Genomic DNA, 27,530 nt, shown 5'->3' with positions numbered 1-27,530 from the left:
GGTTTCTGGAAGATGCAGTAAACAAGGTAACAGTGCTAGCTTCCCAGGGATTTAGGCTTGCCTAGAAATCAAAAGACTAAGTCAAAATGTCTACAAAAAAGGTAACAAGAGAAGCTGCAATTAAATCCATGTTTGGCACTATGGCATCATAAGCCTGGACAGCCGTGAAGAGAGGAAACAGGGGACCCCACACTACACAGGACAAAGTATTCCTGGAAACTGGGCCCAAACAGCCACCCACACTTTTCCTTTCACTCTGGCTTCCTCTGATGAGCACAGCACTCCAAGACAAAGTACAGGCAAGAGGCAACAAACCTATTCCTTCTGGATAATGATGTCCTTGGAGACTAGATCGTCAAGATTTTACCCTCTTCTCACCTCCAAAGATAGAAAAATATCCTTGCCAAGTTGAGCACCATAAAATACTGTTGGATCATATTTAGCTTCCAGAGATTAGGAATGCAATGAAGCTAATGTCGTTTCCCAAGTGAAAGCTAATTCTAAAATAATAAATGTGTGGAATTTCTTTATTATCCCTACCCCTATCTCTAGGGGTTATTTGAGAACTTCCAAACATAAGTTTACTAGTAAATTCTACGTTACCCATAAATATCTTAACATTTGATGATTTTTATTTTAATGGCAGAATTTTAATCCTTTAGTGGCTATTATATTTGTGATGAAGCAATAGGAATATGTTTTCCACAAGAGAATCTAAGTGAACCCAAAGTAAGTATTACAGACAATGATGTTTACAGTTAAAATGTAACGATGAAGATATTTTAGAAAAATACATGAAGTTCTGTATTTCAAGGAAATATGTGCTACTAGGACAACTCTGCAAACAAAATACTATTTCTTTTACTTGTCCATTCATTCAAAAACCATTTATATGCTACCCGTTCCCAATGCAAAGATAAGTAGTAAGACATGATCCTGCTCCCAAGAAGTATCTAAAGCAGACAGGCAGGTAGGTGCACAATCTCAGCCTTCCTTTAGAAAGCCAAAATCCCTTAAAATGTCGGTGAAGGATAAATTACTATGTAATTCATATTCTGGAACAAAAAACTGGCTTAAATCTTGGAATAGTTCATTCTTCCACTTGTATTAGTATTAGGTTCATGGAGAAATATTCAACAAATTTCAAAATTCTTCCAAAGGATGGCGATGTCTCTCTCCATGCCTCAGCATTGTACTAGGCACCGCTCCAGCATTAGAAATCAGAGCGAGTTTAAGTAATCGAGACCTAAATCATCTGCAGTGATCAGATGCGACACAGTTCCTAGTAATACCAGCGATCTGATAAACTTGCAACTGACAGATGTCAATGCCTTTTCCTTCCTACCCCCAACTAAAATAGATTTTAGCTCCTCCCGTAAGTTCTTGCCAATTTGGTCAGAGCAGAAATCATTCACCTGGAGTTCTTCACCTCCCAATCTAATGTGGAGGTTCCAAAGCTATTTTGAAAACTCTTCTTGGCCACACCTGGCCTTTGATGAATAAGGCCTAGGATGACTGCTCATACCCTTCTTTCTTTTCTAGCAAGAGACTCAGCACTTCAGAGCGCTGAATTAGGTGGTAAGTACCTTAGCATTCTTCTGTCTCCAAAATGTTCAGTCTTTAGAGTTTAAAAAAAAATCAAATTTCTTCACCTACAGAGGTTTATTGATGAATCAACTGAAAATAACATCAAAAACCATAGACAGTATCAAAAGCGCCCTGATACGTAATTGTTTGAAATTCTTTGTTTTGAAGGCTTATAATTTTTGGTATCATCATATATGGTTCCATCATATGAGGAGGCCACAGAACTAAGAAAATTACTAAGAACTAAAGAAGACGAAGAAACATCAAGGAGGCATATTGTGCATCTCAGCAGCTCTAGTTAAAGAAGAGTAACACTTCTCCTTTGGGAATTTATTCCAGTTAGCTATCACTTCTGCTGGCACATTTCTCTGAGTGTCTATCGCTACAAGCTCTAAAATACCAAGGGCTTGGGAATTCCCTGGTGGTCCAGTGGTTAGGACTCTGTGCTTTCACTGCTAAGGGCCTGGGTTCGGTCGCTGGTTGGGGAACTAAGATCCCACAAGCTGGGCAGTGTGGCCAAAAAGATAAATAAATTTAAAAAATAAAATACCAAGGTCTTAGTGTTGCATTTTAAAGACATACACACATAATCACCAGTACTTAATTAGCATAATGGATACAGAATGTGTTTACAAGTTTGTCTCCTTCTCTAGAGCATTTACTCTTTAAAGACAGGGAAAGTTTACTTCTTCATTGTTGTATTTTAGTATCTGGCACAAATTTAGAGTAATAAATGTTTGTAAAATGAAAATAAAGGAAATGCAGTACACTAATTGTTTAAAAAACATTACGTGGTAATAGCACAGTAGCAGAAAATACTGGTGGACTCAAAAGAATTAGACAATAAGATTCTTCTTTTAAGAATTCATAGGGAGGGGTCTTCCCTGGCGGCACAGTGGTTAAGAATCCGCCTGCCAGTGCAGGGGACATGGATTCGAGCCCTGGTCCAGGAAGATCCCACGTGCCACGGAGCAACTAAGCCTGTGCACCACAACTACTGAGCCCACGTGCCACAACTACTGAAGCCCTTGCACCTAGAACCCGTGCTCTGCAACAAGAGAAGCCCGGCAACAAGAAGCCCACACACTGCAACCAAGAGTAGCCTCTGCTTCGCCGCAACTAGAGAAAGCCCTGGCACAGCAACGAAGACCCAAAACAGCCAAAAATAAATAAGTTAATTAATTTTTAAAAAACACAAAAACTAATGGAATGCAGTGTGTTTCCTGCTATGCCAAAGGAATACACATGCCAGAAAAATAAATATGGAAGCACAGCAGAAAGGTGACTAACCCAGTCAAGGAGAAAGAGTCAGGAAAGCCACTGCGGAAAGGGTGAAAGCTTACTCTAACTTCTGAAGGATGGTAAATTAGGGTTGAAGGGAGATATTTCAGGCAGAGAGAATAACACATACAAAGCCACAGAGATAGAAAAGAGCATGGCATGGAGTGAAATTACAGACAGTTCATAGGGCTGAGGCCCTAGCTGATGTGGGAAAGGAGCATAAGATATTGAGGAGGAAAAAAGGCAGAGGCAGATCATGAAAGGTCTTAAATGCCTTTCTGAGTTTGAAGTTTATCTTCAAGGAAGTGTGGGCCTCATCCTGAGGGCTACAGCTCATCAGTAACACTTTCGGGCAGGAGAGAAGCATGATTAGATTTATATTTTCAAAAGATCACTATGACAGCAGTGGGGAAGTAGAGACTGCCTTTAAAACCAGAGGCAGTAAGAACAGCTATAAAATGACTGCAGTGGCAATGGGGATTAAGGAAAAGGGCAGATTCCATAGACAGTTAGGAGGCAAAATGAACAAGGTTTCAATATAAAGGGTTCAGGGAATGGAAAGAATCAGTAAAGACTTGCAGGTGTTGGGCTTAGGTTGATTAGGTTTATGGTGATATATTTATAAGATTGGGAAAAAAGAAAGAAGAGAGGTTTCTAGGAGCAGGAGGGAAATCATTTTAGACGCTTGAATCTGAAGTGTCTGTCCAAGTTGTAAGATATAATGATCTGGAGAAAACGCATCTGATTCAATGAATTTATGAATGCTGAAACTGTATGTATAAACAGTCACCCAGGGAGAGAATAGAGAAAAAGAGGATCCATGGCAGATCCCCAGGGAATACCCACACTTCATGTACAGGGGAAAGGGACGCTAAGGGGGGAGACAGAGATGGAATGGCCAAGGAGACAGATCATGTATCTAAGTGCAGAACAGTCAAGGGAAGAATACACATCAAGGGATGGCCAAGTTGGGGAGGGACACAAAAGGATTTTGTACAGAGGATATCAAAATTGGGAGGTCACCCATGACCTTACCAAGGTCAACTTCAAGGCAGTGTTAGAGGCAGGAGGAACCAAAGCGCAGTGGGTCAAGGTGTGATTAGAAAGTGACAAAAATGGAAGTCAGTATAGACCACTCTTTTGAAAAAACTCAATTACATGGGAAAGAGACAATGGGCACAATGTAGGGAAAGATTTGCCTGGGGGGATTACTTATTTGTTTGTTTGTTTATTGGCCGCACCACACAGCATGTGGGATCTTAGTTTCCTCACAGAGTGGAGTCTTAACCACTGGACCTCCAGGGAAGTCCAGGATTACTTTTTGAGTTGAATGTGTTTAGATGCTGGAAGAGAACATAGCAGCCAGGAAGAGACTGAAAATTCTCAACAGCAAATCGCTAATAAATGGAAAAGGGATGGGGAGGAGGGGTCGGCACTGAGAGAGAATGAAGACAAAGTGCAAAGGAAGGGAGTTCTCTCCTGTCAGAAAAGGGGCTAAGCATGCATTTAGTTGCAGACAAGTTGATAGGCAGGAGAAAGCTTAGAGAGTTTGCTGAAATCACAGGCAAAACTCTGTTTATATGGGCATCTGCCAGACGAGAGACACAGATTTCTTCAGATTCTCAAAGAAAAAAAGAGGCTCACAACCTACGAAAGTTTTTTAGAACGTAGCTCTAAAGGAAATAAATCATGGACAATGGCTGATTAAGAATAAATGGGGGGCTTCCCTGGTGGCTCAGTGGTTGAGAATCTGCCTGCCAATGCAGGGGACACGGGTTCGAGCCCTGGTCTGGGAAGATCCCACATGCCACGGAGCAACTGGGCCCGTGAGCCACAATTACTGAGCCTGCGCGTCTGGAGCCTGTGCTCTGCAACAAGAGAGGCCGCGATGGTGAGAGGCCCGCGCACCGCGATGAAGAGTGGTCCCCACTTGCCGCAACTAGAGAAAGCCCTCGCACAGAAACGAAGACTCAACACAGTCATAAATAAATAAAAGAACGTGAATTTCTTTAAAAAAAAAAAAAAAGAATAAATGGGGGCTTCCCTGGTGGCGCAGTGGTTAAGAATCCACCTGCTAGTGCAGGGGACATGGGTTCGAGCCCTGGTCCGGGAAGATCCCACATGCCGCGGAGCAACAAAGCCCGTGCGCCGCAACTACTGAGCCTGTGCTCTAGAGCCCGCGAGCCACAACTACTGAAGCCCATGCGCCTAGACCCCGTGCTCTGCAACAAGAGAAGCCACTGCAATGAGAAGCCCGCGCACCGCAACTAAGAGTAGCCCCCACTCACGGCAACTAGAGAAAGCCCGCTGCAGCAACGAAGACCCAACACAGCCAAAAATAAATAAATAAAATAAATAAATTTAAAAAAAGAAAAAGAATAAATGGGAGGGCTTCCCTGGTGGCACAGGGGTTAAGAATCCGCCTGCCAGTGCAGGGGACACAGGTTCGAGCCCTGGTCTGGGAAGATCCCACATGCCGCGGAGCAACTAAGCCCATGCGCCACAACTACTGAGCCTGTGCTCTAGAGCCCGTGAGCCACAACTACTGAGCCCCTGTGCCACAACTACTGAAGCCCGCATGCCTAGAGCCCATGCTCCGCAACAAGAGAAGCCACCGCAATGAGAAGCCCACGCACCGCAACAGAGGAGCCCCGCTCGCCGCAACTAGAGAAAACCCGCGTGTAGCAACGAAGGCCCAATGCAGCCAAAATAAATACATTTATTTATTTATTTATTTATTTTTAAAAAAGAATAAATGGGAGGGAGGGGACTTCCCTGGTGGTCCAGCGGTTAAGACTCCACGCTCCCAGTATAGGGGGCCCGGGTTTGATCCCTGACCAGGGAACTAGATCCCGCATACCACAACTAAAGACCCCCACATAGATCCCGCATGCTGCAACAAAGATCCCCAGTGCCACAACTAAGACCCGGTGCAGCCAAATCAATCAATCAATCAATATTTTTTTAAAAAAAGAATAAATGGGAGGGGGTAATGGGGAGAAGTGGGAAATCAGATGCAAAAATTGATAAAAATTGATTTGGTTGGAAAGGGGTAGCCACAGCAGGGCCAAGATCAAAGACAAATAAAGTATCAGAACCTTGTTAATTCTAGGATGGTATGGTCAAAGCTCATCCAATAAACAGCAGGAGCTACCTTTGGGTCTCAAATGTAGACAAGGCATAACTTTGAAGTTTGAAGTTTATTCTAGATACACATATGAAATTAGAGTAGGAAAGAGACTGAATAATTGGAGACCAGATAGCAGTCTATCTGCTATCCCCACTGCCACTTCATTTTGAGCTATATGTTCAGCCAAAATTCAAATGTGACTGGCGTTCGATCACTCCAGCAAGTATTTACTGAGTGTTGCCAGGCACTGTTTTAGACTCTACACAAGTGAAGAACTGACAAAATTCCTGCCCCATAAGAAAATAACCATGTAACAAATAAAGAACGCAACGAGGGCGCGAAGGATTGATGGGGGTTACCTGTGAGGGCTGTTTTCACTAGGGTGGTCAGGAAAGGCTGCTGACCTTGGCAAACTGTGGCCCACAGGCCAAATCTGGCCTGCCACCTGGTTTGTTCAGTCCATGAACTAAGAATGGTTTTTAACATTTTTAAATGGTTAAAAAAATCCAAAGAATATTTCATGCACATGAAAGTTATATGAAATTCAAATTTCAGTGTGCATAAATAAAGTTTTATTGGCACACAGCCCCGTGTGTCATCATTTCTGTATTGTCTATGGCTGCTCCTGGACCACAACAGCAGGGGGGAGTCGTTGCGACAGAGACCATCTGGCCCTTTGCAGAAAAAAGTGGCTGAACCCGGATTTAGACCTAAATGATGAGAAAAAGACAGACATATAAAGATCTAGGTGGCATAGTATTCTAGCTAGATAGTAAATGCAAAGGCCCAGAGACAGCACGAGCGTGGCACATATGATAGACCAAAAGGCCAGTGTGGCTGTGCAGAATGAGTGAGATGAGAAGAGGCGGTGCTGGAAGCAGCAGACCTGACCAGAGGCCAGATCATGTACGGCTTTGCCAGACAGGGTAAGAAATCTGGATTTATCCAAGCAGTGGGGAGAAGGGAGATGGGGGAGAGATACCAACATGTTTAAAGTGAGGGAATAATTAAGATCTGACTGATTTACACATGGAATCCACAGTTGCTGTGTGAAGAACAAACTTCACTGAGGTAAGAACACAAGCAAGGAGATAAGGGAATAGTCCAGCCAAAAGATTATAATGGGTAAGTGTGGGGTTTTGGTAGGAGAATTAATGAGAGGAAGTTGGATTTAAGGTATTTTGGAGGTAGTACAGACAGAATTTGCTGATGGGTTATTTGGAATGTGAATATAGAGAGAAATCAAGGATAACTCTCAAATTTTAGGCCTGAGCTATTGGGTAAAGGGTAGAGTCATTCTGAAACAAGGAGAAAGGAGAAAATCAAGACTTTCTGGACATGGGAAGTGTAAGGTACCTACTAAATATCCAAGTGCTTCAATGCATACCTGTTTCCTTGTCTGGGAATAGCAGTGGCTACCTCAGAGGGTGGGCAAGATTAGGTGAGATAATACATGTGAAGCACTGAGAATACTGCCTGGCCCACAACAAACACTCAATAAACGCTCATCATGCTTATTCTTATTATTATGCAAATGAAATGTCAAATAGGCAGCTGGAAATACAAGCCTGGGACTCTAAGAAGTAGTCAAGGTTTAGAGACAAAGATTTAGGAGTCCTCAGCATACAGATGAGGCCTGGATGAGGTCACTGAGGACAAGTGCACAGATAGAGAAGGTGGCCAAAGGCAGACTCTTAGGTGACTCCAGCATTCAGGGGAGTTAAGCAGAGGAAGGATACATACAGAATACTGAAAATTAATAACCAATGAGTTAAGAAAAAAGCAGATGAGTGTAGTGTTACAGAATCCAAGAAAAGAGTGTTTCAAGAAGGGAGTGGTCACCTGGTTCAAATGCTGCCCAAAGGTTGAACAGGAGGAGGACTGAGAATTATCTGTTCAATCTGGCAAGAGAGAGGCCCTTGAGGATTTTGATAAGAGCAGTTTCCTAGAGTCATGGAGATAAAAGCCCAATTGCAGGGGTTGAGGAGTGGCTGAGAGGTGAGAAAGTAGCACCTGCAATTACATACTGCACTTTCAAGGAGTTCTGTTGTGAAAGGGAGCAGAAAATTGGGTAGTTGCTGGGGGAGGACCTGGGGTCAAGAGTTTTTTAAAACAAGGATTATATTAAGACAGTTAGACAGTTTTATATGTTGATGAGAGAGAAACTGCTGATGCAGGAGAGAGGGGGACTAACTGCAGGAATGACCTTGAGTAGATGAGAGGGGACGGAATCCAGAGTACAAGTGGAGAGTGGCACTTCCTCAGTTGTACAAGGCAGTAAAGGATGTGCTAGTACTTAAGTTCCCTTTTAACAGGAAGGGGAAAGCTATTAAATACCCTGGGAGTACTTTAAATATCTTGATTCATATATTACACTTGGTATAACTGACTCTCAAGAATCAGTAAATCAGTAAATGAAGACTACTACTTGAATTGCTCCCAAGAACAGCTCTGTTAATATTAGTTTTGAGAGCTTTGGCCTTCAAATTACCAACTTCCAAAGTATCTTGCAAGGTATTATAATTTTAGCATGTATATTCATGCTATATTTTAAGCCGAGCTCAGTAAAGAGAAATTAGACAGTAAGTTCCATGAGGGAAGGGGGGAAGGGACTTGTTCAATGCTAATGCCCCAACACTTGGTCATCTGCCTGGTACATAAAAGATGTTCTTTGAAAAATAGATTCGATTTCCAGTCACTGTTTCTTACTCTGTAGAGTGCTATGTTTATGAATGCCATTTAGGGGGGAAGATGAGCCTCTTTGCAAGCAGTTTTCCACCATTTGTAAAAGAAAAAAAGGTAGTGACACCTGTAAATCATTTCCAAAAGGTGAATTTAACAATGATGTTGTTGAATTTATAAGAAGGGAAAAGAATAAAATACTCAAGCATAGTCAAACACACAGATATCAGGAGACAAACTTCTTAAGCCAAGATGGTTTCTGAAATCCAAGCAGTCTAGAAATGTACACAGTTACTGAACTGACATCATAGTCTCCTGTCAACACAATGGCAGGGACAGGGCCAAGGCCAGATTCTCTCTGGCTATTGGTGCCTCAAAGAGAACTGTGGCTGTTTGAATGCATAACAGATAGGAAGAGATTTACCCTGTTTTAAATATGATCTCTGCCTGATACTGAGAAATGTTAACCCCAAAAGTCACCTAGGATTAAAGACTGCTAAGACAGTAATACAATGTTCTTCAATAACAAGAGTTGGTAAAATTTTCACCCACACAAGAATGAAATCGTTTTCAAATATTTAATTCAATTCTACCTAGCAACTCTCACCTAATACAAATGATACCCACTTTGTAATTAAAGAAAGAAGTATCTCCTCATCCTCACTCCATTATCAACAAGAGCAAGAAGCAAAGATGCTCAAAACAGCTAAACAAATGAGACAGGTGAACTCCACCCATCCTGCTCCGGAAAAAGAGGTAGACAAAAAGAAGCTCACTGTCTTAAAAAAAAAAAAAAAAGGCAAAATGAATGCACTACATCAGATAGTAAGCTATACAGATTCTTGGCAATGCCCCAAATTACTTCACAGGACCTTAAAAAACAAACAAACAAAAAAACAAAAATCAGGACTTCCAAACTCCTAGGTTCCAAGTCTGAACTGGTTTATCTACTTGCTGAAGCAGAAGAAATAAGCCCACTTAACTGATATACTGTAGAAATTAAATTAATCAGCACAATGACAGGGTTTATTCTTCTCTGTTTAACAGGAAAGTACCACAAAATGCCTAGATCCACTTGAATAGGCTGGAAAAATTAAACAAACACCAACATTGTTTTCAGAGATGATTCTTTTTATTACAAGAGATTTTGGTCCTCCATATGCCAACTTTCAGCAGTTAACTTCGTTTTGAGCTATATGTTCACTCAACTACAAGTTTCTACTATAAAATTTGTATTTTTTTCTTCCAGCTTGTTCTGATCTTGCTGCAAAAGTCAGGTTGCATCTTTCCTTCTGGGCTGTCGAATGATCAACAGCAACTAAAGTAACATTGAGAAATTCACAACTTTCTTTCCTCTAAAGGTAAAAAGAATTATCTCTCCAAAAAGCCAGTTTTCTGAAGGAGCAAAGTGAAGTTACGTGACAAAAGTAAACATTCCCTTTGGCAAAACAACAAAGCTACTAAGTCAGCAAACACAATTTTGACCTAACATTTTTGAGGAATTAATGTTCAATATATGAGTTGGGAAGTTTTGTGTTCTTACTAGCTTAAAAAACCAACTGACTCTTCTGACTACTACATCATATTTGGAAGTTCATCATCACATTCTGAGAAGCACACATTATGTGGCATTAACTTACTTAAAAAAAAAGTCCCTGGTATTTTATTAGTCTAACACTGGAATCTCTCAAGTAGAATAAAGAATCATGAGAATTATTCTTTGCTGTTTATAATCTTTTGCTTTCTGAATTTATACCTGTATGATTAGCAATTAAAAGTTACGGGAAAAGGGGCTTCCCTGGTGGCACAGTGGTTAAGAATCCACCTGCCAATGCAGGGGACACGGGCTCGAGCCCTGGTCCGGGAAGATCCCACATGCCGCGGAGCAACTAAGCCTGTGCGCCACAACTACTGAGCCTGCGCTCTAGAGCCCGTGCTCTGCAACAATAGAAGCCACTGCAAGGAGAAGCCCGCTACACCGCAACGAAGAGTAGCCCCCGCTCACCGCAACTAGAGAAAGCCCGCGCACAGCAACAAAGACCCAATGCAGCCAAAAATAAATAAATAAAATTTAAAAAATTAAAAAAAAAAAAAGTTACAGGGAAAGTATGACTCCCTTATATTTCCAATTCCCAGTTTCTCAAATGACACCAATTTTACAATTAGGGAATCAAGCCGCCCTTCACTTTGCCACCACTTGCAGAATCCCTGCAACAATCCAGCTTCACCTTTGAACTCCAGTCATTTTATGAGATGGTCTGGTTAACAGTAGACAGAATTTGCTATATGAAACTTAGAAAATATTCATTATATTTTTAATATTTAAGGCCAAATAACCTTAAATAAGCCTAGTATCCATTTACCTACAAGAAGGAAATTATACACAATTCCAGTACTAAATTCCAAAGTCCTAAAGCTTCAATAACCCACTCAAGGTTTTGGAACCAAGAGCTAGTAGGAGAATGAGCTGGTGTTAATATCAGCTCTGCCCAGACTTTTGGTAATCTATATGAATAATCCCAATTCACAGTTTTCATTCTGAGTGTACCGGAAATGCTTTTTGCAACCCAACATATCTAAAAAGGTTTCATTCTAAGTAATGTAAGCCCTCCTCATGGCCTCAAAAGCCAAGGGTCAGAGGCCTTTATAATCCTCATTCACATGAAGCCAACTTATTAGACTGGAAAGGATTTACAAAGCACTTGTTATAATGCATCCACAAGCAGTGATACCCTTAACAAGGGATATTCTGAAGCACAGCTCTTTAGACTACAACTGAAAATGGACATAAAAGCTATAAATACTTATTTGTTTCCTATATTGAGACCACACCTACTACTTTCCCTGGTTTCTCTTGATGTTTAAGGTTTCCCTCTTAGCTCCATTTACTAAGTTTTTATTCTCCTATAAAACCACTATAAAATCATTTCATAAAGACATTTCTTTGGAGCTTACTACTGAAAGTTAATTGTTGCCATAAATTGACAATTCAAATACTTCTTAGGGAGCCAGTGAGACTAGGACCCCTTGGGGAATATTAAAAAGTATAAAACATGATCCATGCCCTCTAGGATCTAAATAGAAATATACTTATTGATTCAGAGAATGAGAAGGTAGCTTGAGAAGTCATTTTACACATACATAGGCAGGACTCCTGTCCTTTAAAATTCACCTCCAGAGAAGATCATAAAATTATTTCGGTAATCTTTTCGCCATCACTATAACGAAAACCATCATTAGCAACAAGTTCCTTACACAACTACCCTTTGCTTCAATTTAAACCTATTTTTCTCTTATTTTAGCATCAGTAGATCTGGAAAACAGCTGGTTACCATTCCTAATAATGGATCCATTCATGTTTTTTGAAGAGTTATTAAGTTGCCTCTTAACTTTTCATTCTCCCAACCCTTCCTCATAGGACTGACTTCCAATCATATAATCATCTTTTGAGTCTCCTCAGAAACCTCTCCAAGGTATCCTCATCCCCTCTAAGTTGAGGAACCTAGAAGTGGAAACAACACTCAAGTAAGCGGGTGATCAGTGCCAGCATTATCTATATAAAAGATGATGCCATCCCATCAGGATTCCTCAACATCACTTTTTTTTTTTTTAAACATCTTTATTGGAGTATAATTGCTTTACAATGGTGCGTTAGTTTCTGCTTTATAACACTCAACATCACTTTTAAAGCCCCAATCGGTACTTTTACAAAAATGTCCTCTGATGGCTCTTAAGACTTTCCTCTGCTGTACTTAAGTTAGCTTACTATTTTTAAAAATTACTCAAAATTATCCTGCTAATAGTCTTGAACAACATAATAGCTTATGCGATATGTCCTTGCAAAGTGTTCCTAGAAGTTGTATGTATACCAAATTTTCAGTTCAACAAACATTCACTGATCACCTTCTATATGAAAAGTCGCCACTGTAAACAATAAAAAACATAAATGATGACTCAGAAATGGTCTGTGTCTTAAGGAAATCATAATCTAATGGGGGAAAGACCGACACAATCAAGAGTATTTACAACATAAAGTATTCTGGAGTAAATTCTTTAAGGGTAGGTATAAAGTACAGTAAGAAAACAGGAAAGGAGTTGAATTTAAGCTAGTAGTGGTATCTTGAAAGCTTCACGGAAGAGTTGGGATCTGGGGATCTGAACTGAGCCATGAAAGATGAATAAGTCAGAGGAAGGTCAAGATGGGAAACATTTTAAGGCAAAGGAAAGGCATTAGCAAAGGTATAAAGGCAGGTACACACAGACTGTGGAGAACATCTAATAGACTGGTAGTTCAATATGGTTGAAGCACTTTAAGTGAAAATGTGTGTTCAGGAGATAATGTTCAAAATGTAGAAATGTAGGCCAGCTAGATTATAAAGGGCTGGGAATTTTAAATCTTATTTTACATTCAGTGAGTAGTCAAAGGGTTTTAGGAATAAAGTGACAGAATCAGATCTGTATTTAAGAAAACCACTGGCACCACTATACAGTGAAAAGGAAGGCAGAGAGACTGGTTAGGAGCTTACGGTTTTAATCCATGCAAAGGTAATGGAAATTTAAAGTAGGATGGTAAAAACAGAAAAACAGGGACAGATTAAAGAAACAATACAATAGTATCACAGACAAGCCTCAGAAATTTATTGGATGGGGTGAGAAGAGAAAGGGACTGAAGGTACCACAGTGCAGAGAGCATGAACAAGCCTTCAAATAGTTACAGATTTGGATTTGAATTCTAGCTCTGCCACTTACTAGCCATATGACTTAAGGAAATCTATTTAACGTGTCTGTACCTTGGTTTCTTCATCTGTAAAAGACAGTGTATTAAGTATTTCAGCAAACCTTTTTTTTTTTAAGTGAGATAAAACAGAACTATATTTTTCCTCCTTAAGCATACTATCCTCTACTAGGTAAAGTTTAACTTGTTTTTGACTATTCTACTTGTGGTTATTTTTATTTCTCAAGTTAAGTTCCAACCTACAACTTAGCATTTCTTCTGTAATTAAATGGTTAGCTGCATTGATCTCCACAGACCAACACTTACTCTCCCTAAGCTAAAACTTGAGAACAAATGTCAAATAGTTACCAAGTACAGACTAATGAATCTGAACTTGGGGGCCAAGAACCCTGAAGAACCTCGGAGTTGTTTTAGGAAATCACCAAGTACTCATACTCAAAAAGATAAGGAACACTAGTTACAGGGACCAAGGGTAGCAACCCCAATATAGCTGCCTTGGCTTGACAGTTATGCAACGCATGAAGGCACTGCCTTCCTTGGTTACCTACCCGCCTATTTACTGTCCTGTTCTTTTTACTCCCTTTTGTGCCTTATCACTAATTACATTCTAGCTGGATACCAACAGTACCCACTGTTACCAAGATGTGTGACTGGCTTCAGTTTGGTTCCACCTAGCTTACTGATGAACTTGACACCCATACCAAAATCAAGAACATTCTAAAGTCAAGATTATAGCACTCGAATAGCTATATATGTGTACACATATATATGTATACCTCCAAGTAAAAAAAACCTGTTACCTCGGTGGGGAAAAAAAAAAAAAGATTAAGCACTCCTGTCCTTTCAATCTGAGTCCTAATAATAATTAGGGATTCCTCTGTACCAGGCAAAGTGCTAAGTACTTTGCATGCATAATTTCAATTAAGCCTCACAATAATCTTACGAAGCACAATTACCACTGATTTACAAATGAAGAAACTGAAGCATAGAGAGGTTAAGAAAGTTTTTCAAGGTCATTCAGCTAATAAATAATGGAGCCAAGATTTGAACCCAGGCAGACTGAGCCCAGAGCCCATGGTCTTAATAGCTCTTAATTACGTGCTGTACTATCTCACACTATTACAGATTACATAATGAGATTCTGTCCTTCCTTTGTAAAGGTATTTATATATGTACAAATAAAAAATCCTTGCTGGAGAGATTACAAAAGGATTTCCTCATTAACTAAGCTTAAAGAGATGTTATCCACGTGGTTTTACTGCTTATAATTAAAGGCAATAATCTAGGGACAATATTGTATGCTTGTGTTTGATCTAAAAATCAGTCAATACTCATGGATGGACAGAAGTTGAATACAAGCACGTATAAATAGTTATTCCTTTAGGTGTAGATATTTATTACAGATACGTGTGATTAACTACTCCCCAGTTTTTAGAACTGAGATGGTACAAAGGAGAGCTTAGTGAAAAAAAATTTCTCCAAAAACACTCCTCACAAGTAATATTACTCCCCTAATTCAAGACAGAAAGCCACAATTACTCTGATGCTGTAAAATGAGAATGAAACAATGATGCTTCAGCAAAGCGTGGACCATAAGGGTTGGATCTCTCTAAAACAATTCGAATGTTAGAAAGGTTCATAGCTCTTACTGATGAGAGACATCAAAACATCTACACCCAAACATTCCAACCAAACCCAAAACACAGAAATGCAAGAAAACAGATAAAATATATGGAAAAAACTCCAACTCCAGAAGTAAATGGCAGTTGACTAGATCCTACCCACTGGTGCCCCACAAGGCATTGCTGAAGCGATAATTAAAGGTAAAACAGCTGGGGAAATCCCTTCAGTCTATTTGTCAAATAGAAAAACAACTACTCATTTCAAAGAAAGGGGAATTTTCATACACAGCACAGAAAACTGCCAACTAACTCTTACATTTATATCTTTAACTGTTTCCTTAAAACTAAAACTCATTCGAATAGTTGTATTCAACATCTAAAAAGTTAAACCAAGTTTGGCCTCTAAGAAGTTTCATACGAATCCTACAAGGGGATTTATATCATCCAAAGCAACTACAAGTCACACAACAACATTCTTCTTTCAAATGTCTTAGTCTTTAAAAGCAAACGCCTAGCAGCACCTCCAGCCTCCTGGCTGGCTTCCCCTGGTGTGTAACCTGACAAGGTACAAAGCTCACTGAAATATTTAACAGTGGTGGTATGGATTTCTTTGGATAGATCAAGAAAAGCAGCTCGTCCTTTTTAAAAACATAAAGAACCATTTTATGGGATGCCATTCCCTCAGTCCAAGTGTCTCTGTATTTCCTCAGGGCTTTCTCAGAGAACTTATTGAAGGGGAAAATGAAAAGGCTAACAAAAGGACCCCTTTTCTCTCCCTATTCCCAACATAATCCACCTCAGCCATAGGGCCAGTTGCATCCACACTGTCATAAACGCCAGCAATTAGAGAATTAGGCCATAAAACCACCCACTCAGGTATAAGAGCACAGGCCTCCAGCTTTATTTCATGCATGCCATAAACTTCCTTCTTTCAGGCCTTCTTCACAACCAAGGAAATGACAATAACAACAACAAAAAAGTAGCCCTTTGTCCGCCTCATACTGATGTGATCAATGAAACCATCTGGGTCCAGGTGAAGGATTCAAGATTCCTTCTTCTTAATAAAGACTGCATTTCCTCTAGCATGGCACATATAGATCCGTTAAAGGACATGCTGTATTTTGCGCACTAACATAATGGGAACTAGAGTGAAACTACATCTTCCAGAAAAATTACTTTCCCTTATTCTGAAACTGCTCTAGAAACCTAGCCAATTCCTGATCTTCTCAAGAAATACTGGAGGCTACAAGAGTATTCTTAATTAACTCAATAATTTCTAGATCCTCCTGCAGTCTTTTCTAATCAAAAAAGTTAATTCAAATATCAAAGTTAACTCTATGCTTTAAAATCTGATACAATTTAGGAACAATCAGTAATTTCATTTGATTGACTTCGCAACCACAAAACCCCCAAGTCTGTGATTTACTCCATAAGCTTTTATTTATCAAGCTTTAAATCAATCTAGATAAGACCCAAACAAACACTTTATAGTAAACTCTTTAGCTTCCTTCTTCCTACTAGTGCCTATAGGGTTAAGAATCTGACTAAAATGTAGTTACCTCATGTCAGACTCATTAGTAATTTAACTTTTCTTAATTCCTGAAAATAACATATGCAAACAAAAGAAGGTCCCATACCAGCAATCCTAGAATAAATTCCTCCCAAAGTAGTGATAGTCACAAAGCTTCCCCCTTTCTCATAGGTCTATGCCACTGGGCTCTCCACCTTGGCAGAGGAAGAATGGAAAGAGACAAGATATTCACAAAAGGCCGGATTGAAGGCCTTCAGTTAAGTGCTAGAAGGAAGCTGAAGTTCTGTGCCAACACTAGTGGAATGTGGGCAGGCACAAAGAGATCTTAATTAGGAGACCTACAATTAAAACAGTGAGCCTCCAAAGGAGAGAGAGGCACTGCAGTCTGTTATGCCTCAGAGCAAGCGAAACAGTGTTGCCACCCCCCCTAGCCACAGGGCAAGGAAGGCAATGGGTATTAAGCCTGCACAGCTGCTCTACGGAAGGCCAGCTCCCAGGTGAGTAGAGATGGGAGGGGAGTCAAGATGGGACTATTTTCTCTTCTCAACTTCCAATCAAAAGATCAATCACTATTTTGTGAACGATGATCTCCTACAAGAGCATGTGCCTTAAGATAATTAGACAGAAGGTAAAGATGGGGACAAGTGATATGCCTTTCAGTGAAAGATGAAGAAAAGTTCTAAAGACTGCATTTGTGATGCTCAGTACAAACCAAAGTATGTTTTAGAGCATATTAACAACTACTCCCTGCAATGTAGGTACCATCACTTTGGATTTATAAATACATTAGTGTATTGGATTTTTTTCATTTAAAAGCTCACATACCTAAAGGAATATACTACCTAGACTGAAAATAACTTCCCTTTTGGAGAGTCAGGAATCTACAGTATTGAAAACATGAAAACAAATTTAGCCAAACAAGAGGGCCTCTCAACACCAGATAATGCGTTATACTTAAAATTTTATCTTCACTTTTCTTATAAATGAAATTGGTCAACTTCAGCAAAGAACTTTTTCCATAAAATCCTTACATTTTGTCCATACAATGAAAACTTTCCCACCAAGTTCAAATTTCTCTTCCCAATAATAATGGCAGTTTAATGGCAAATGTACACTCTGATATTAAAAATTACCAAACAGGGCTTCCCTGGTGGGCACAGTGGTTGAGAATCCGCCTGCCAATGCAGGGGACACGGGTTCCATCCCTGGTCCGGGAAGACCCCACATGCCGTGGAGCAACTAAGCCTGTGCGCCACAACTACTGATCCTGCACTCCAGAGCCCGCCAGCCACAACTACTGAGCTCGCATGCCACAACTACTGAAGCCCGCGCCGCACCTAGAGCCCGTGCTCCACAAGAAGAGAAGCCACCACAATGAGAAGGCTGCGCACCGCAACAAACAGTAGCCCCCGTTCGCCACAACTAGAGAAAGCCCGCGCACAGCAACAAAGACCCAATGCAGCCAAAAAAAAAAAAAGAAAAAAAAAAAAATTACCAAACAGGCTCATTGACTCTGACTTTTTAAATAAATTCAGAATAAGAAGTTCTGACCTGAGCAAATAATTAATATAACAGAGAGGGATCAGAATACTGGAGCAGAAAAGATTCCTGAGCTGACGTTTAGCCCAACCTTTTCATGTTACTGATCGGAAATTTCAAGTTAAAAGTGAAATTGTCCAGAGTGGCGAGTGACAGAGATGAGTGCGAGGAGAGCCCATGTCCATCGACTTCCACGCGGAGGGGCTTCTTCTAATCCACTTGTGTTCTCTGCTTCACTTTCCTTCTGCCCAGCTCAGGATTAGCTGTGAAGGCAATGAAGGAGCAACTCCCACTCTTGGCACATATGCCCAACAAACATCAAAAAAAAAAAAAAAAATCACAGACACTCTCCCACTCCAGGACCACCATCTTTTCTAAGCCCAACCCAAGAGCCCACCTTAGTCCACCCGAACTAAACTGCCATTTCAAATACAGACAAATACATACCAATGTTGTGATTCGGTTTCCATTTATATCTAATCAAAGTTTGCCATGTATGATCAGGGTGGCAATTCTGCTTTTAACATTTTGTGAGGTGGTAGGAATGGTAACTGGATTATGAAAGTAATAAACAAAGATTACTTGCTGATAAATAGACCATTTCTGGGGTTCATATTAAAACAGCCCAAATTCTAGTCAACAGAGAGGATGCTGTACTATGTTTAATTAGATGGCAAAGTAGAGTCACATATATACCACCTGAGACAATCCTCAGAAAAGTGGGACCCTGACACCATGCAGGGGAAAGGGAAGGCGAAAAAGCAGACCTCTGTGATTTCTCACAGTGCTCAGTCAAATAAAACTCTAATTCTACTTCATAATTGTCACACACAAAGCCCAAACAGGAGATCAGCAACACCTATGTATTTTTTAAAATAATCCCATTCTGACAGACCTTGGTCATGAAGAACTCTTACATGTAGTTGTTACTCAGAGAGATATCAATCCCGAGGGAAGTTCAGAACCTGTGGCAGTAAAGGACAAATCTTCTACAGCTAAAGGAGTTTAAACGGAACTGATCTGGAAGGTTTGTCACCTTTCAACCACCTTAACTTAGTAGTTCAATAAGTATTAACTTACGTTTCGTTATGGAGAAGTTATAGTCATTATTCACTTAAAGCAAACCAGAATTTAAAGAGGCTAGAATCCTTTTGGATCACAAACCATGTCTTCATGAATCCAGACAAGCCTTGATACAGATCTGTGAGCAACTTCTCAGAAACAATCTTTAGAACTCTATGGCAGCCTGTGGGAACCCTAAACCTCCTTGTTGGAACTTTATCATTGATTTGTAACACTCTGTAACAAAATGCTTGCTTTCCACGTTGAAAACAACCAGGTCAAAGGATATAATCACCATGGTTTAGTACTAAGCCATACCATGGGTTAGCACTCATGAATGCATACCATTAACCCATCCTAGATTAACTCAAACTACCACATAAAAGGCTTATCAATGGAACAACAGCTCATTCAAGCCTAATTCAGAAAAAATACTGAAGTTTAATGTAAGGAGTCAACCACTTTCCTCATAATGAAGTAGCAACTACTGTTCAGGCAAAAGTTTTAAAGAAAATAAGTATTAATATGATCTTATTTGAAATTACTGCATTTCCTTGACAGGCTTTACACTACACACTACTGCTAAGCAAAATAATGCCAGTGGATAAGAAAATGTTAGCACCTGATTAAAACTTTAAAGGTGATTTGTCAAAGACCAACAGATAAAATATTCTGGTGCCCAGACATTAGGTCCCTGAATCCAGGTGGCTCTCTTTCTAACCAGTCTCTTGAAAAGCTATGATTGGAAGCTGTCAGCATAAAACTTTGCTTTTGAATATGTGATAACATTTGGAATGTGAACACTTGGTCTTTCAGTATAAAATAAATAAGCATGCTAAACAAGAAGAAAATGCTTCTCAGGATCCCCTTAAAAATAGACTAACTTCTCCTAATAGAGACTTTCTTATTATACTCAAATATACATGGGGCTAAAATTCTACATATAACCAGGCAAGTCTCAATTTTGAAAACAAGCAGGTAAATGAAATGTCAGTAAGTCTATTTTTTTTTTTTTTTTTTTTTTTTTTTGCTGCTGTATCTTTTAAAAAAGCAAAATCAACTCACATTTAAGCACCAACTCCATGCAAGTAACCTGAACGGTTCAGTCTTTTTGTCATGTATGAGGCCTTTGGTTCTCCAACTACATGGGATCTGTGTTGTTAGCTTAAAAAATACAGAATTGGCCTTTCAAAAAAAAAATAATAATCTACAGCAACCAATAAATAGTCTCAAACAACCCTGCTGACTGCAGCTGCCTTCTGAAGGCTGGGAAAAGGAGGTGGAGAGAGAGCAGAGAGAGGCAGGGAAAAGGGACGCTGCAGCTAGCTACATCGCAAGGAACACGCCCCCATCATGTCCTCCTTGCTCTGTCAGAAGGCGGGTTGTTGTCAGTCTCCTGATCAGGATGCCTTAGAAACGATTTAAAAAAGGAGGCAGGAAGACTAACAACTAAAAAATGCCAGCTCCTTGAAAGGAGGGGCCAGGGTCCCTGGGATCTCCTCCCTCCCCTTCTGCCCAGGATCTTTCTGTAGATCTAAAGGGGTGCGGGGCACAATAGGGGACGAGGGGTTTGCCCAGGATATTTTGTGTGCACCAACGGCAGAGCACGCAGGAAACGGCTGGTTGTTATCTTTCCCTTTCTGTTTCAATCAAGAGCACTCCAAAGCAGCAACCCCCTACCCCCCTCCGCTTCAGCCCCTAGCAGCTGCTCTTCCTCCTGGCATCCCCCATCCCATTCTCCCCCTTCCCCTACGATTCAAACTCCCCCTTCTGCATCCAATGGAAAACAAATGCGCAACGCCACAGGCTGAACCTGAACTCAACTTCCCTTCCCAGGGCAACTTTCCTTTTGGCTGAAGGGGGCTGAATAATGCCTATCAAAGCATCCCCATTCTCGCCCCAGTACTAAATGTGGAAGGGGCAAAGCTGGAGATCCTTCATCCACCTTGGGTCCCCCTCAAACAAATCAGAGAGAGAACGCTAACTCCTTCTAAGGAATAACTTTGCTTCATAAGCTCTTCATAACCCTCTTTCTCTCAACCAGAAGCAGCCACCACCACCGCACTACAGTAAAACTGTCCCTTATCTACTCTCCTCACCCCAACCCTGCTTCCCCCACCCCTTCCAAGCCCCAGGATTGGCCTAGGAAAAGGTGGATCAATAATGAAATGACGGAGAAAAGGAGAAGGGCGGGAGGGAGCTAGGTTTGAAGACTGCGTGCTCTCAGGCGCAGTGGGTGGGGTAGGAGAGCAGCTGCTTCCCCTGGGAGGATGCTGCCCAAGTACCCCACAAACACCGCCCCTCACGGGGGCCCCCTTCCCCAGAGCTGGAGGGAAAACCTGCCTCCTCTCCAGGGGGAATGGTGGAAAGCTGCTCTTCTCTGAGCCTAGGGGACAGTGGACAATTTTCCCCTCGAAGATGCCACTAATCCTTCATTCTAAAGGAGGGAAAGGGTGGAGTGAAGGTACAGTAATCCCCTGCTACCAATAGGCTAGAAACTGCAGCTCTGTAAAATGGGGGAAACAGACTGCTGTAGGAGGAGATCGCCGTTATCTTCAGAGGGAAAGAAGGCGAAGGGAGGCAAGGTGGAGAGGAAAGTAGCTTTTTCCTGGTGGGGAAGGGCGGGATGACGGGAGGACCTCTCCGCTGGGGGTAGGGGGGGTGCGGGTGGAGGTGAAGGAAGGGGGAGTGGCTGGTAGTGTAGGGACCTGGCCCGGGGACGGAGCGAGGGTTCATCAGGTTTTCGAAAGCAAGGTGCTAGAAGGGACATCGGTCCCCAAGGGTGGGAGAAGAACGTGGCTTTGGATGAGGCCATCCCCCGAGAGATGCCCAAGAGGAAAACTGCCCCAGGAGTAAAACATCTGCCCAGAGAGGGAGGCGGGGATGTGGCGGGATCAAGTCTCTAGGAGGGAGGGAGGGAGGAATCTCGCTCGGATGAGGTAATCTGTGAAAGGGAGGAGGGGTTCAGTCCCGGGATGGGAAACCCGGGCGAGGGGTCTGTGCCAGGGGATGTGGGGAAGGGTCAGGGGAAGGAGGGTGGGGGTCAAACGCCCTCGGCCAGATGGGTCCGAACCCCGGGGTGGGGACGCCTGGGGGTCTGCACCCCTGGATGGGGGTCCCGAGATGGGAGGGCCATCTGCCCCGGGTCAGGGACCCCAGGATGGTCCCCGAATTGGGATGCTCCACAATCCCGGATGGGGGAGGGGAGGGGGCTCCGCAGAGGGTCGAGACCCCGGACCTGGGGGTTCCTCGCCCCCTTACCTCTCCGCTGCCGCCTCCCCCGCCGCTCTCCCCAAACACGGCCCGGAACCGGCGCAGGTTGGTGCCGATGGCGGCCGAGACCTGCAGCGCCGCGTCGAAGCCCGGGCCCACCCGGAGCAGGGCCGGCCCAGAGGAGGCTGAGGACGATGACGAAGACGAAGACGAGGCGGACGACGAGGAGGCTGCTGAGGCGGCGGCCGCTCCCCCTGGAACCCCAACCCCGCCGCTTCCCGCCGCCGCCGCCGCCGCCGCGGCCGCCACAGCCGGGGGGGAGGGGGGCGCCCCGGGGCCGCCGCCGCCGACCAGGGGCCCGGGGGGAAGCAGCAGGGCCGGGACGCGTTGCCGCGGGGCGCCCCCTAGGCCCCGGCGCCCCCCGCCGCCGCCGCCCCCGGTGGTCCCGGGTCGGGCGGGGAAGCGCCACCGACAGCTGTGCGCCATGTTCGCCCCGTGAAGTGAAGCAGCGAGAGGGAGAGGCGACAACACAGGGGGGCGGGGAGGCGGAGGGGGGGGCCGCGGGCCCCGGAACCTGCCTGGCCCGCTCGGCGCCGCCCGGCCGCCTGCACCCCGCGGCCGCTATGCCGAGGGCCGGGCCGCGCCAGCCGGCCCAGCAAGCTGTATAGCGGGCTCGGGCCCGCGCTGCCGACGCCGGGCGGCGGCTACGCCATCCCGAGGCCCGGGCCGCAGGCTGCCGCCCGCCCGCCCGCCCCGCAACCTGGATAACTGCGTGCCCCGCCCTCCGGGAGCGGCATTACTCGGGAAAAGGAGGGGGGGAAGGAAGCCCAGGAGCCCGACGCGGAGCGCGGGTTCCGGGGAGAGGGGGAGGGGCGAGGACTACGGAGAGGATGGAGGCGGAGGGAGGCCGGCCGCCTGCAGCCTCGAGAGCCGAGAGGCCGATTACACACGTTCCCGGGATGCGCTGGGAATCGAACCGCCCGGGAGAGCAGCTTCCAGTCTAACGCGGCTGCCGGGCCGGGGATGAGTGCGCCTTCTCCGCCTCGAGGCACGGATACGAGAGGGGTTAGCCCGGATTTAACGCTTCTAGAATAAAAGAGCCCTTATTGTGATACAGGCAAGACGGAATTGTTGCCCGGTTTACTATATGCAAAATAGAAAGGCCCTCAATGAATGCGCTTTAAAAAATAATAATAATAAAAAAGAGCCCCTCCCATTTTCAGGCTGGAGCTCTCTCCAAAATGCACACACCGAGTGGTCGGCCTCTCGCCACCTCCTCGCCCTACTGTGCGCTCAGGGCTGAGGAACCTCTGGCTTTGGTGCCCTTCTGCAGAGAGTTGGGTTGTGTTTCTCCAGCCCGGGCACTGGGGCCGCGGCGTGCTCCGCTAACGAGGCGGCGTTACAACGAAGCTGAAACTGGGTGGCTAACGGGGCCTGGAGGGAAGAGGCGGGCAAAAGCGCCCCCGCCCCTTCTTCCTCAGTTCTCTGCCTGCCGCTGCATGCAAAGCAGACCCTAATGTATGCACGCGGGGGGGCGGGTGGCTTGCGACCACGTTTCTGATTAAGAGAGGGGGAGGAGAAGAACGTTGGGCATTATGATACACTGTGTGGAAGGGGCCCGCCGGCGGCGAGCTCTGTGCGCGGGGTTAGTAGGCAGAGGGGGGAGGGGGAAGGGGAGGGTTAGGGCGGGGGATGCATACCCACTCGGTTCACTTTATTGCGGGAAAGAGAGGAGGGCGCCACAAGCTAGGCGTTAGAAGCCTGCAAGGCTGGGAAAGCACAGAAGGGAGGGAGGGGTTTGTACCGGGAGAACTTGTGTTGGCTGAGGCTGGGGGATCGATACACAGCCAGCAGGCCCCGGGGCAGCCTCCATCCCTCCCACCCCCGGCCGAGGTGGAGTTCGCTGGAAGGTCACGCAGCCTTCCTGGACTCCCGCACCGGTACAGCGCCCCGCCTGTAATAAAACAGCCTGGGGCAGCGAATTTGGGGAGGAGGGGGAGGGTCGTGGTGAGCAGGTTGCAATCAGCTCTGGCCCTCTGGAGGGTGCACTGCAGCCTCCAGAGAAGGTCCACGGCCTCCTGGTGCTGAAAACCTACGTCCCTCCACCCGCGAAACGTTTGTGCAGAGCGAACGATGGGGTGGGGGCTAGAGAGGAGCAGGGAGAGGAAGGAGACACAGGCAAGCGCCAACTCCCCCAACTCGTCCTGGATCGATCGTGGTTCCAACCGCGCAGGATGGAGCCCAGATGGTTTGCAAAGCGCACACTCCCACAGCGCACACACAGAGCCAGATTCCGTTGTTACATCGCGTGGTTTACTAGGTGCAAAAAGGGTGGGAGTACGGGGAGAGTCTCTTAAACGGCAGCCCCAGGACTCTGCTAAAGACATAGACACCCCATTGTGGACGGTTTCTCCATTGCAGTATATTTAGCGTTAGGCGCTGGGGGTTTTGCTTCAGTGTCGCTGCTCTGATCAGTTACAGATTGGCGACCACGTGGATTCCCTCAAGCATCCTGATTTGTTCCCTCTCTCACTCACTCTCGCTTATTTTTCTTTTGTATTTGCCGCCCCCCCTTCTTTAATATGCATAACGGTCTGCAGAGGTAATAGGCAGGGGACTGACTGAGTGACAGGCTTTACAAAACTGTGTCAACAGGATTTCTTCCCGACCTCCACCCCTGAGAAAACATAAACCGGCTGGGTTCTGAGTAACCTCTTCCTTTCAAGCACTCTTCTTTGGGCACAGGTGGGAGGTCTGCAGGCTGAGTGGGGACAGCAGGAAGGAAGAATGTCTGTGAAGACTGTGTAAAGTCCTCAGACTCAAGCCTCTAAGTAGAAAACTCCTTGATAAAATCATCTAGTTTGTCTCTTTGCCTCCTGACTTGTCCAGAAGGAGCCAGAGCAAGTTGGAATTTGGTTTATTATTGGAGTTTTTAAGGCGGAAAGAATAATAACTTATATTTCTTGAGTGCTTTCTGTGAGCCTGAGTGCTTTATGCGCATTCAATTCTCACCAACCCTCCGAGATAATTCTGATTTTACCAATGGGGAAACTGGCGTAATGTCCAAAGTCACACAGCTAGTAAGTGGCAAGACCAAATCTCATTGGGGTCTGACACCAATATCAACTAACCATACTGCTGCAATATCAACTAACATACTAACTAACCCCAAAAGACATACTATGCCACCTCACTCCCATTAGGAAAACAACAAGTGTTGGTGAAGATGTGGAGAAATTGGAACCTTTGTGCACAGTTGGCAGGAATATAAAATGGTGCAGCCATTGTGGAAAACAGTATGGTGGTTCCTTGAGGAAAAAAAAAAAATTACCATATGATCCAGCAGTTCCACTTCTGGGTATATACCCAAAAGAACTGAAAGCAGGATCTTGAGGAGATATTTGTATACCCATGTTCATGGTAGCATTATTCACAATAGCCAAAACATGGAAGCAAACCAAGTGTCTGTCAACCAATGAACGGATTACCAAAATGTGGCATACTCATACAGTAGAATATTATTCAGCCTTAAAAAAAGGAACAAAATTCTGTAATATGTTACAACATGGATGACTCTTGAGGACATTATGCTAAGTGAAATAAGCCAGACACAAAAAGACAAATACTGTATGATTCCACTTATCTGAGGTCCTCAGAGCTGTCAAAACTGTAAAGACAGAAAGTATAATGGTGGTTGCCAGCGGACAGAGTGAGGGGAGAATGGGGCATTATTGTTTAATAGGTATAGAGTTTCAGATTTATAAGATGAAAAGAGTTATGGGGATGGATGTGGTAATAACTTAACAGCAATGTGAACGTATTTTTGAAAAAAGGCATTCTATGCCTTACTCATAAGTTACCTTAAACTGCATGTGCTTTATTTAATTTTTTATTTTAAATTTTAATTCAGCTTATTTTTCTTGATTACCTAATATACTAATATGGTTAAAAATTTAAAGAAATAAAGTTTTCACTCCACTCTTACTTTAACTACCCTCTCCTCCCGCAGTCATACCTTATCTCCTTTCTTAGGGGCAACGAAGTTTATCAGTCTCTTGTATATTCTTCCAGAAGTAGTGTGTACCTATACAAGCAAATACATATAGAAGTTTTTCCTCAAATGAAAGAATATCAAACCCATTTCCTGGATCTTGCTTAGAAATCTATATCTTGGAAATCATTCTGGTCAGTAGACAGCATTTCCTCATTCTTGGGGCTGCATGGAATAGATGTAGCATACTTTATTTAACCAGTTCTCTGTTAGTGGGCACTTAAGTTATTTCCAAACTGTTGCTATTTCAAACAATGCTGCAGTGCACAACCTTGAACGTATGTTACTTTGCAAATGTGCAAATATATCTGCAGTATAAATTTCTAGAAGTGGAATTCGCTAAGTCAAAAGGTATGTACACCTATAATTTTGATAAATGTATGCCATGTTGTCCGCTGTAAAGATTGAGTTGCCGCCCTGTAAAGATTGTACTAATCATACTCCCACCAGCAATGTTTGCGTGCTTTCTCCACACCCTTCCGAAAAGGATTTTTTAACTTCTTGATTTTTGCCAACTTAATAGACATGCACATACTTAAATTTTTTTCCAAATGATGTAAGGAAATTTTTAAGAAGGGCACCCCAAATTTTGCCCCTTCCTGCAAACTCATGAATTGCTTCTGGTTTGAAGGGACCTCTAGATGTTCGTTCCCTTTTCTCCTGTCTGGAAAGATTTCTAGTTGCAAACCAGTATTGTGGTGAAACTAACATGGACTCAGATCCAGTCATTGTAACTATGTGATCTTAAACCAGGCACCCAGGCTCATGATGCCTCAGTTTCCTAATCTGCAAAAATAAGGATATTAATAGCAACTTCACAGGATTATTATGAAGACTGAATGACCTAATCCAAGTAAAGTGCATTCTCTCTCATTCAGACAGAAACACTTCCTTAGTCATTGGTGAAGATACCCCCTCTCAAATAAGCAATTTCCTTTCTCCAAACAGGCCCCCAGTGGAAAACATTGCATTAGTAGTCCCCAAAGTCCTGGAACTAAGAAAAGAATGGTGGCTGAGTCATTTAAGCTTGATCAACCATAGGAAGGCTTGATCATCACTGAACAGAGAGGACTGTTCAGAATCCTTAGATGCTGCTT

The 27,530-nt window shown here is 43.5% G+C and overlaps 1 protein-coding gene across 11 annotated transcripts in view; it reads right to left on the bottom strand.

Annotated features, from left to right (window-relative positions):
* Positions 1-23,153, bottom strand: part of KMT2A (lysine methyltransferase 2A) — a 74,896-nt gene extending 51,743 nt beyond the window's left edge. For 3 of the 11 annotated variants that reach the window (XM_082342106.1, XM_082342114.1, XM_082342109.1), the window contains exons 1-2: positions 22,431-23,153; positions 20,235-20,333 (exon numbers count right to left, since the gene is read on the bottom strand). In XM_082342106.1, coding sequence (XP_082198232.1) covers positions 20,235-20,333; positions 22,431-22,868 — 537 coding nt within the window. In that variant the 5' untranslated portion in view covers positions 22,869-23,153. The remainder of the gene's footprint in view (positions 1-20,234; positions 20,334-22,430) is intronic. The other 8 variants (XM_082342111.1, XM_082342110.1, XM_082342112.1 and 5 more) reach the window with 7 other exon arrangements.
* Between the last annotated feature and the right edge of the window lie 4,377 nt (positions 23,154-27,530).

Source organism: Balaenoptera borealis (genome assembly GCF_965194805.1).
Source record: "Balaenoptera borealis genome assembly, chromosome: 11".
NCBI lineage: Eukaryota > Metazoa > Chordata > Mammalia > Artiodactyla > Balaenopteridae > Balaenoptera > Balaenoptera borealis.
The sequence above is the reverse complement of the archived record's forward strand: the minus strand, read 5'-3'. Positions and strand labels throughout refer to the sequence as shown.